General features: G+C 39.7%; 1 protein-coding gene across 10 annotated transcripts; it reads left to right on the plus strand.

Moving 5' to 3' along the window:
- The first annotated feature begins 1,370 nt into the window (after positions 1-1,370).
- On the plus strand, positions 1,371-10,900 carry LOC111319994 (uncharacterized). 10 transcript variants are annotated; one of them, XM_088762523.1, is made up of 11 exons: positions 1,371-1,536; positions 3,258-3,578; positions 3,681-3,754; positions 4,149-4,244; positions 4,864-4,956; positions 5,382-5,474; positions 6,326-8,447; positions 9,025-9,304; positions 9,605-9,704; positions 9,823-9,927; positions 10,831-10,900. In XM_088762523.1, the coding sequence occupies exons 8-9, from the start codon at positions 9,038-9,040 to the stop codon at positions 9,656-9,658; spliced, it is 321 nt and encodes a 106-aa protein (XP_088618649.1). In that variant the 5' UTR covers positions 1,371-1,536; positions 3,258-3,578; positions 3,681-3,754; positions 4,149-4,244; positions 4,864-4,956; positions 5,382-5,474; positions 6,326-8,447; positions 9,025-9,037; the 3' UTR covers positions 9,659-9,704; positions 9,823-9,927; positions 10,831-10,900. The 10 variants fall into 10 exon arrangements, with proteins under 10 accessions (XP_088618649.1, XP_088618648.1, XP_088618646.1 ...); XM_088762522.1 differs by having other exon boundaries at positions 6,326-9,304; XM_088762520.1 differs by having other exon boundaries at positions 3,258-3,518; positions 6,326-9,304.
- Positions 10,901-10,947: the final 47 nt, after the last annotated feature.

The raw sequence follows: 10,947 nt of genomic DNA on the forward strand, positions 1-10,947 counted from the left end.
AAGTTTGTGGCAAGGTGTAACACTAAATTAGCATAAATATGTTACGAGCTAATTAAACAAATACTTTTGCGCGAATTGAATCGCTTTGCACGTTCAGAGTGGCTTTTAAGTCTCTGATGAAAAGCATTTCGTTCACCAAACAATCGAACTTGTTACTACACCTTTTCAGAATGCTAAAACGTTTCAGTAGGTCTTTCGGGACTTCGCTGTGCCGTTCGTGGTAGTGTTTATATATTGAAGATGCCTTTCGTTTATGTCCATCCACGCGTGTGTGTAAGTGTCCGCGTGTATAGCCCACATAACCCGCATCACACAGGTCACATTGAAATTGATAAACGACGCGTTGTTGGTTGACAATCTGTGGCTTGATTTCTCGTACTTTAAGATCTTGGCCAACTTTGCGGCTAACAAATACTGGCTGGACAGTTGTCTGCACCTTCATGCTAAGATTCTTGAGCTCTTTATGTTAAGAAAGAGCTCAAGAATCTTAGCATGAAGGTGCAGACAACTGTCCAGCCAGTATTTGTTAGCCGCAAAGTTGGCCAAGATCTTAAAGTACGAGAAATCAAGCCACAGATTGTCAACCAACAACGCGTCGTTTATCAATTTCAATGTGACCTGTGTGATGCGGGTTATGTGGGCTATACACGCGGACACTTACACACACGCGTGGATGGACATAAACGAAAGGCATCTTCAATATATAAACACTACCACGAACGGCACAGCGAAGTCCCGAAAGACCTACTGAAACGTTTTAGCATTCTGAAAAGGTGTAGTAACAAGTTCGATTGTTTGGTGAACGAAATGCTTTTCATCAGAGACTTAAAAGCCACTCTGAACGTGCAAAGCGATTCAATTCGCGCAAAAGTATTTGTTTAATTAGCTCGTAACATATTTATGCTAATTTAGTGTTACACCTTGCCACAAACTTCACTTTTTATTTCTCCTTGACAATGGCGTCATGATGACACCGAAACGTAGGTTTTTATCGTTAGTTTTTGCTAGTCTTTGCATTTCTAAATCTTTATTGATAATAAATCTGTTCAGGATGGTAAAAGATAAACATTTCAAAGCTTGTTGATTATTTCCCCAAAGGCTCGTCATTTGAAAGCTTTACTCGGGCTCCCCTAAAAACCCATAAATAACTGGGCGCCTTTCAGTCTAACAACGTAGACAGGGTTTACCCTATTTTCGATTCCACTAACGTATAACGTGCGTACAGGTTAAACAGGAAGACGAATCCTTAAATGATTCTACGTTCAGTTGTAAACTTGCTTTCCCATTCGAGGAATCCCGCCTTTACCACAACCTTCCCATTGTTTGCTGGGGGTTAGAAAATGAAAATGAAATATTAAGTGCCCAAGCCGTCCAAAGCTCGTGTTTTTGCGAGAATGACGAATTTGAAGCAAAAGATTATCACTGTTCAGGGCGAATGGCAACACCAGAAAACACTGTAAAAGCTCCATGCTTACCCCTAGTATCGTGCGACTATCACTGATGGAAGAACGGGTGAAGTAAAGACAGTGGAGAGAGGTAGTTAGAGAGCTGAAAAATTACGCTTTAACCGGCTGTTTTTGACCGAGTACTCACTGAAATACGTCGGGAAAGCTATATGGATTTTATTCTTCGAAATTTGTTGCATTTATGCCCTCGTCATGAACAGCCCCAGATAGAAACCAAAAGTTTTAAATAGAAACTTATATGGCTTTCGTCACTTTGCTGAAAAATGCTGTGATATGTAAACATGTGCCGCCAATTATCTCTCCTTCTGCCCTGCAATGTTTCTTTTTGCATAATCTGATTAGCAAAGTTAAGATAGACAATTCGGTGTCAAAAACTCGATATCCAAAGGAAAGAGGTCTTGAGTTTTTCACGGTGTGTGCTCACCACGAGTATTCAGGTCAGAGCTTATCAAATAAGTAATTGATGTTTTGGCCCGTTCAAAAGCCAACAGGTGGATAAACATCGGAAGAACTCGTCTTTGTCACCTGGGGAAAGAATATTTATTTTACAAAGTGTTGTTTTACGTCCTCTAGAGTTATGGCGCAGCTTCTAGTACAACTATTAAACAGTAAGACACTGCGTCCAATATTTTATTGCTCGCTGTTTAACTTGCTGCCCAATTCGGGGAATCTCAGTAATCATTCTAGAATCAGATATATGACCTTTGTTAGTGGAGGGTTAGAAAAATGAAAGAAAAGTATCACTCGTTTAAGTCACCCACGGCACGTAATTACGCGAGCAGGACGAATTTGAAGCAAAATTTGCATATCGCCACCGCAAACTGAGTTTGGTTCAGTTAGAAATTGAAGATAATGTTTCTTTGTGAACTTTTCGATATGCTTAGCCAAAGTAACGTGCGATTAACGGAGAGAGTGGCATGGTAATTAGAAGACCGCAACATTACGATTTAAGCAGCTGCTTTGACCGAGTGCTCGCTGAAATACTTTGGGGAAGCTTTTTGAGTTTCCTAACCTTAATCGTGTTTTATGCCCCCGTCAAACTGACAACCTTCGATAGAAACCGAAAATTTTATGTAGATACAACCTACATTGTGTCATATTGCGCTGCTGAAAGTTTTAGCGGTGTGAATATATCGAAAGCTCCTTTTGGCTGATTGTGAAGCCCAATAGGCAGAAAAATATCAGAGGAACCCGTTCTAGTCATCGAGGGGACGCATTTTGTTCTCAAACAACGAGGTGCCATTGCGTCAATATTTTGCGACGATTTACGTCATCCAGAGCTGCGGAGGATTATACTGTCCGATCAAAACTCTACAGGATGATTAGTGAAAGATAAAGCAGCTAATACACCAATGACATTTGAGGAAATTGTAATTGTTATGATTAATAAGATTATAAATCTGTTCAGGATGGTAAAAGATAAATATTTCAAAGCTTGTTGATTATTTCCCCAAAGGTTCGTCATTTGAAAGCTTTACTCGGGCTCCCCTAAAAACCCATAAATTTTGTCTCTTTCCTCGATAAAAATCGATATCAGAAAAAAATTCCTCGAAGAAGGTGCAGAACTATGTTGACTTCTTTCTCAGAATAACTTTCCAGCTTTTTAGAAATACTTGATCCTATAACCATGGTTTTATTTCAGAGATAAAGATGGCGAAGAAAATGAGATATAGTTAAATAAAAAGTCATAGATGTAAACTGGTGTAGACGCAAACTAAACCCAACAGTGATAAACCTGGGTTAATTATTTGATCTCATTTAAAAATACTCACTTCTCGAAACACTTCACAGGAAGTCATCCAAATGCACAGGACGATTGTACGAGCCTTACGCAATATATGCCGTGAAGAGGGCGAGTTGCCTACAGACAAGCCCATACTTTTGGAATCATATGAGGAACATGCTGAAGACCACAATCAGGGCGAAAGTGTAGAAGTCTCAAGAATCTTGCAAGAGGACCTAGAACGCACAAAACCAAGTAAGCCACAGTCCAACCATCGTCTATTGTGGCTGGCCATTGTCACGTGTTTGATTTTGATCGCTGCCCTCCTTGTGAGTCTGTTGATATTGTCAAGAAAATAAGTCATGGGCGGGGATGTTCAGAAGAAAGTGGTCAGTTTTCCATAAATTTTTGGCAATTCCTGATATTTTACTCTAAAGCCTCAACTTAAAAAGGGTAACCATGTCTCTAACGAAGAATTTTTTCTATTTCAGGGCATCGACGCCTTAAAAGTCAACCACCCAGTGGGATTTTGTCAGAGGAGAATGGGACAAATATTTCTGATTTGGTAAAAACAATATAATAAACGATGAAAAAGTGCTCCTTTTTATTATGAATCGAATGGAGAACTCAGGAGCATGGTTAGGATTTTTCAAAGAGAGTGAGTGGGGTGAGGTGGGATGAGGAGAGGTCTGAGTTAGGAATTTCCGTCAGGTGGCTTATACCGCTGCTTTTCCCATTAGTGGGCTCATACTTTGCTATTGGTGCAAAAGTTAAACAGGACAGGCTCTCTTTTGCATGTCAATAATGAAATTGCTTTAGTAACTGAACAATAATACAAGTGGTTCACACTTAGGGCTACTCATTTTATTCACCATCCCTAACGGAATGTAAGCTTTCACCTAAAAAAAAAAAAAATACGCTGAGCGAAGCTTTGCTTTGTATCTTTACCTTCATGTTAGGTTAAAAGCATCAACTCTGATTTGAACTCTCTGAGGGCTGCAATTGATTGAACAAAGAGCGACCTGACCGCAAAATTGGATGGGACTGTATCAACGGTAAAGATTTTACTGTTTCTTACTTAATGGATACTAGAAATGTCTTGATAATAATCAATTTCCTATGTTTAAGGGTTACAATGACTAAACTTAGACTTTTCAAGTAGGATTTCTCGCTCTTTGATTTGGTGAAAACCTCTTTTGATTTGAACAGCATTTTTTCTCACGCTTTTCCAGTTAACTTACTGTTAATTTCACTCATTTTTCACGGAGTAAATAGCTTGTGGCGCAGCCAATCAGATGACTGCATTTGCGATAGAACGCTGAGGACGCTCGTAGATTTTTTCTAATACCAAGGATGAGAATGATGACCGGAAACTATTGAAACTGTAAACTTCTGACTGAATAAAAATTAAAAAAAAAGCGAACAATCCTGAACGAATAAAGGGGATGAGTTTCTAAAGAAACTGTGGTAAGGCATTAGTTGGAGTAACATGGTAATTTTGGTTTTATCAACTGAGTTGATATTGTAAACTGGCAACTGTTAAGAGAATCAAAGCTGACGTTTCATGGCCCTTCGTCAGGGCGAAAGACGAAGGGATAACGCTGGAAACGTCAGCTTTAAAACTCTGTAATGCTGAACGAAGTTACGCTTTGTATCTTTATCTTCATATGTTAGATTGAAAACTTCAAGTCTGATTTGAACGATATGAAGGCTGCAGTAGATGGAACAAAGAACAACTTTACCGATTTGAACGGTACTGTAACAAAGGTAAAGATCTCACTGATAACTTTACCGTGAACACCGTAGGTACTTTAATAAAGACGCCGCCATCCACGCTTTTTCCATGTTCAAGACATTACCCTCTTGGCTCTTTAAAAGGCTCTTCTCACATCGAACTCAGAATTCATTAGAATGATCCTGATCATGACTGACCTCAGCAATTTCAGCAAGTTTATTTTTCATATATTTATGAGATGGGAACAAGACAGAAAATGTGAGGCAATTTATTTACTCTGCGAATTGCGAAAATCTAAAAGAAAAAAGTAAATTGATACATAAGAAAGCGTCAGTTCTGCGGACGAGTAAGCTTTCACGACTATCTTCCCAGGCATTTGTGAAATATTTCGTAAAGGTAAAATGAAAAAAATGCTCTTCAGCAGACATACTCGCCAATCTTGTCTTTTCCTGCTAAGGAGACTGGAGACAAGCAACTGGCAATTAAGGGCTCATGGGCCTCTAACGCCTTTACGCTCATGCTAAAAGTCAAGTTCATATCATCTTGAAAGGTATGATTAGTTGCAGTTTTCGTTTTTGTTTTTAGAGCCATCACAACATCGCTTAGAATGAGAATGTCTAATTAGGTGCGTGTTGGGCGAGTTTCTGCGGTACTTGGTGTATCTGTTGGCCCGTAGCCCGTACTTAGGCCCCCTCTGAGGAAAACTACATACGGGCTACGGGCATCACGTTGTAGGTACTAAGAGCGAGCTCCTCGTGCTCGAGTTTAGAAATAAAGACTGTTCACGTTGTTCACTGGGTCGTCCTTCCTGCCCAACATATCATTAAATTACCGTGGTGTAAATTGAATCAAGTTAACAATACCTGTATGGCCGATTTTCTGTTAACAGGAACAAGTTAATGCCATATAGATTCTTCGAATTCACGAATTACCGCAAACCTGAGGTTTATTGACTTAAGAAAAGTCTTACAAAGGCGAGATCTAGGGACCTACCTTGCCCATTAGATACACCACTGGAAATAATTAAGCAAAGTATTGGTTTGCATTAAGAGACCCATCCAATTAATGTTCATCTAGATAAACCACACAGGATTTGTTATACATGCATTCAATTCCTTTCCATCCAATCGAATTTCTTAATTTCAGCTCAAATACCTCCAATTGCCTTTGAATAAGACATTGAAGTCCGCATTGGATAAAAATAGGAAAAAAAGAAGACAGCAGTCGTTTTTGTTACTCTCAGTGCGAAACCAGAGATGCGAAACAGTATCGCTTAGCCTCGTTTTCAACTCCCAATTGAACGCTAAATACCTCGCCTCGTTAACCAGTCAGAATGCGAGTTTTTTTTCAATTATGCAATTCTCTCTTAAACTTGAAAGTCTTCGCTTGTGCTCTAACTAGGTACAGGCTATACAGAACAGTACAAGCAATGTTCTTTTAGATCTGAAAAGTTCTGTGACAAAGGTAAACATTTACGTGATGGGGGTTATATGGTGATAACTGTCTGGTGATTTTGTACCATGTGACGTGACTATTTCTATCATAGAATTTTGTAATTATTTATATATTTATTTATTTATCAGTTTTTTGTAATGCTGTATAATCTAGTTAGAGGGCCACAGGTTTGTCAGCTTTTCAGCTGTTACGTGTCCCCCTCTATAAATAAAGTCCTTACTTACTTACTTACGTCAAGTTACCAACAAATAGAGTCTCGCAAAAACTAATGGATGGGTTATAAGTTTTATTTTAATAAAGGAAAGTTGTGATTGTCATATTAGCGATCCTATCATATTTTTTTATCCCCCAGCTCAACAAAGCTTTTCAAAGTAACTTACGCGAGTCGTGCCAGAATGTGACCAGGAACTCAGCCTACGAGGAATGCAAATCTAAATGTTGCTGTGCAGCAAATTCTTCCGAAGACGTAAAAACACATAAGTGTTCTTCTAAATCAAAACTGGTCTTGGGTTGATTGTACTAAGGAATTTGCATGTACAGCGATGCTCAAAAAAGTTTTTGCTTAGCAAGCAAGATGTGTAGCTAGTAGGGACCGGTCATATTTATCTCCTTCGGGGGAGGGGAGGGAGGTGGAAGGGTTTTGGTTATGACATGATGATTTTTATTTGAGCACCCCCTCCCTCCCGCGGTGAAGTGTGTTCTTGAGCCTATTTGCCATGATGATTTTTATTTGATTCGATGGGTGAATTTTTATTTGACCATCAGCTGGAGCTTATACTGGTTTCCATGTTGTATGAAGTGAAGAGGGGTATAAGCACTCCGCCTTGAATGGATGCCTTTCCATCCCAAAGTTCTCCCCCCACCCCCCCCCCCCCACAGCATTTCACCAGACTTCCCTGACCATTCACTGGTACCCATGTTCACTCCTGGGTGGAGAGGCACTGTGCGAGTTAAGTGTCTTTCCGAAGAACATAACACAACGACAAGGCTAGGTCTCAAACCCAGACCACTCAACCCAGAGTCCAGCGCACTAACCATCAGAATCCGGCGCACTACTCATCAGAGTCTAGCGCACTACTCATTTAAGTCTAGCGCACTACTCATTAGAGTCTAGCGCACTACTCATCAGAGTCTAGCGCACTAACCAGCAGAGTCCAGCGCACTATCCACAAGAGTCTAGCGCACTACTCATTAGAGTCTAGCGCACTACTCAATAGAGTCTAGCGCACTACTCCTCAGAGTCTAGCGCACTAACCATCAGAGTCCAGCGCACTACTCATTAGAGTCTAGCGCACTAACCATCAGAGTGCAGCGCACTACTCATCAGAGTCTAACGCACTAACCATCAGAGTCTACCGCACTAACCATCAGAGTCTAGCGCACTAACCATCAGAGTCTAGCGCACTACTCATTAGAGTCTAGCGCACTACTCATCAGAGTCAAGGGCACTAACCATCAGATTGCAGCGCCTTACTCATCAGAGTCTAGCGCACTAACCATTAGGCCTCTGCCTCCTAGGCCAATGTAATGCCCTTCCCCCCGTAAGGCTTTTTAATATTTAATAATGATCCTACTCCCCGCCCCTTTACCTGGCAGTCAATTTTCTGTAGTCCTCCCTCATACTCTGTTGGCGATGACTGATCTCTCATCATCTCCCCTGAAAACAATGAGATTCCCCCCAAAATCTTCCGTCTCCTCCTCCCCCCACCCCTTTCCTAAGCGATAGGTAATGTCTGGGGCCTTATTTGTTGATACTTGTATTGTTTTGTTTGCTTTTCCTTCATATATGTTTCATATTGGGTTTAAGGACAAAAAATTTATGGAGAGTTAAACTATTTTCTTTTATTTTAAAATTTATGGAGAGTTAAACTATTTTCTTTTTATCACGATGGTGTATCATTGTTGTAGTCACATTCGGTATAGGTCGCGAAATTTTCGTTGCTGGTCTTCTTCAAGATAGTCCGGCGATTTGGAGGGGAGTGAACGAGTTAATTTCTATTCTCTGATTTTCTTTTCAAAATCAAGCCCCAGCCGTTGAAAGTTGTAAAGAGCTGTACAACACAAATGGGTAAGGTCTTTCCATTCATCAGCTGGCCGCGTTTTAAAATAAGGAGCTACTGAAGTGATTAATTGTAAAGCGTGTTGAGTATTTTAATTTTGCGAGGAAAAGTTGTAACTAACTATTTGGAGCAAGAGGCAGTTATTTGTAATAACAACATTTCAGCTGACGCCATGAGATGCAGTGAGAATATATCAGAAGTCGAAACACGGAAGACACCTTAACTTGTGCTCTCCAAAAACACAGCGGTTAAATGATGTTAACTTTTAAAACTTTGAATAAAGAGGGTAAGTTTCTAAAGAAAGAACCAAAAAGAAGGCAGAAGGTACAATGCCCTATAAACTTCTTTCTCAGAATAGGTCTCCAAATCTACTTTTAATAAACAATTTTTAAGGCTTAGAATGACTTCGTCCGGAAACCACTGTTTAGTACAAGGACTTTAAAAAAGAACAAAATATGAAACGTGGTAGATTGAAAATTGAAGGAATTTAATGAGCGAAGAAAAAACTGAACCCGAAAGTGATAAATCTGGGTTACAGGTCAAATGATTTTTTTAAAAGGATTCACTTTTTGGAACACTCTACAGAAAGTTACCTAAAATGCAGAGGACATTTTTAGGAGACCCAAGAAATAAAGGTTATGAAGATGATGAGTTGTGTTCAGGGAAGCCCATGCTACCGAAACCAGCCAAGGAACATGCAGAAAGGCAGAATCAAACCGAAAAGGACGAAGTCCCAAGGATCTTGCAAGAGGATCAAGCACCCATAAAACCAAGCAAGCCTCATTCAAGCCATCGTTTATTGTGGCTGTGTCCATCACCCGTAAAGACGTTCTCAGCGGGGAATGGAACAAGCACATCTGACTTGGCAAGGGGTTTAATCAAATAACCAATAAGAAACAGCTTTCTAATACTCAGAAGTGGTTACAGAACTGAGGGGACCTTAGAAAGATTTTTTTAAGAGGGAAGGGGGCAGCAAGGAATTTCTGTGCTCCTTAAGTGAGGTAGTTTATATTGCTGCAGTACCTTATTCATTGTCCATTGGCGGGCTCATAGTCAGACGGCGAGAGGTAACAACGCATAGAAACTCAGTCTCTTCCACATAGCGGCGGAAGAGCCTTTTGCCGTGAAAATCTCTAACCATTTTCATGAAATTCTTTAATTTCAGTTCAAATACTTCCAGACGTCTTTGAATCCGACATTGAAGTCCATCATTGGATAAAAGACACGACGATCTCGTAGAGCTTGAAAGTACCATAACAATCCGGGTAACTTTAAATCTTACCTTAAGTCCTAATAAATACTCTCTACCCTCTTTTAAACGAGTATAATTGTGGTAACGAACGACTGTTATTTTCTTTGATGAAATCTTGTTTGTACCTTTAGGTTAATGTTAGATTGAAAACCGCGACTCTGATTTGAATGATGTAAAGACTGCAGTGGTATGCAATGAAGAACGACTCTGCTGATTTGAACGGTACTGTAGCAAAGGTAAAGATCTCACTGATAAGTTTACCATGAATACCGTAAGTATTTTAATAAACGAGCCATCCACGCTTTTTTCATGTTCAAGACATTACCCTCTTGGCTCATTAAAAGGCTCTTCTCACATCGAGGTTATAGTTCATTATTAAAAACTGGATCATTGGATAATGCAATTTAAGACTTTTCATTGGCATAGCCATTATGGTATATGAGCCAATATACCATAATCTCATATCTGTACATGGAAACATTAGGTTTCTTCTTACAAAATAAAGTCAAGAAGATTTGTCTAATATCTTGGGAGCGTTTTTTTTTTTAAAACAATTATTCCACTCGCGCTTGTTGGATATGAGATGATTATAGCCAACGAGGCGCTACGCGCCTCGTTGGCTATCTATCATCTCATATCTAACGCGCGCTCGCTAATTAGAATGGTTCTGATCAGGACTTACCTCAGCAATTTCATCAAGTTTATTTTTCAGATTTTTACAAGACGGGAACAGTACAGTGCGAGGCAATTTTTTTTACTCAATCTGCGAATTGCAAAAATCTAAAAGAAAAACGTAAATTGATACAGGAGAGCGTCAGTTTTGCGGACGAGTGAGCTTTCACGACTATCTTCCCAGGAATATGTGAAATATTTCGTAAGCGTGAAATAAAAAATGCTCTTCAGGAGACGTACTCACTAATCTTGTCTTTTCCTGCCAAGGAGACCGAAGATAAGCAACTGGCAGTTAAGTGCTGATGGGCCTCTAGTGCCTTTATGCTCATCTTCAAAGTAAATTGTATATCAGCCCGAAACGTATGATCGGTTGCAGTTTTGGTTTTGATTTTCGAGCCATTATAGATTATCATGGTGTAAATTGAATCAAGTTAACAATGCCTGCATGGACGATTTTCTGTTTGCAGGAACAAGATAAGCTGTCTGCTCATATCGGGTCCATCTTCATAGGTTTAAACACCTATGAAGCAAACACAGGTATTTTTTGTCTTATTTAATTTAGACGGTCGGTAAGTTAGTATAAT

This window comes from Stylophora pistillata, chromosome 6, assembly GCF_964205215.1.
Source record: "Stylophora pistillata chromosome 6, jaStyPist1.2, whole genome shotgun sequence".
Taxonomy (NCBI): domain Eukaryota; kingdom Metazoa; phylum Cnidaria; class Anthozoa; order Scleractinia; family Pocilloporidae; genus Stylophora; species Stylophora pistillata.

Bases quoted from the DNA above. Each gene is read 5' to 3' on its own strand.
- LOC111319994 (XM_088762514.1), top strand. From the start codon at position 3,270: ATGCACAGGACGATTGTACGAGCCTTACGCAATATATGCCGTGAAGAG. The intron at 3,519-3,680 runs GTGAGTCTGTTG...TTTCTATTTCAG, and splicing joins TTTTGATCGCTGCCCTCCTT to GGCATCGACGCCTTAAAAGT. The intron at 3,755-4,148 runs GTAAAAACAATA...CCTTCATGTTAG, and splicing joins GGACAAATATTTCTGATTTG to GTTAAAAGCATCAACTCTGA.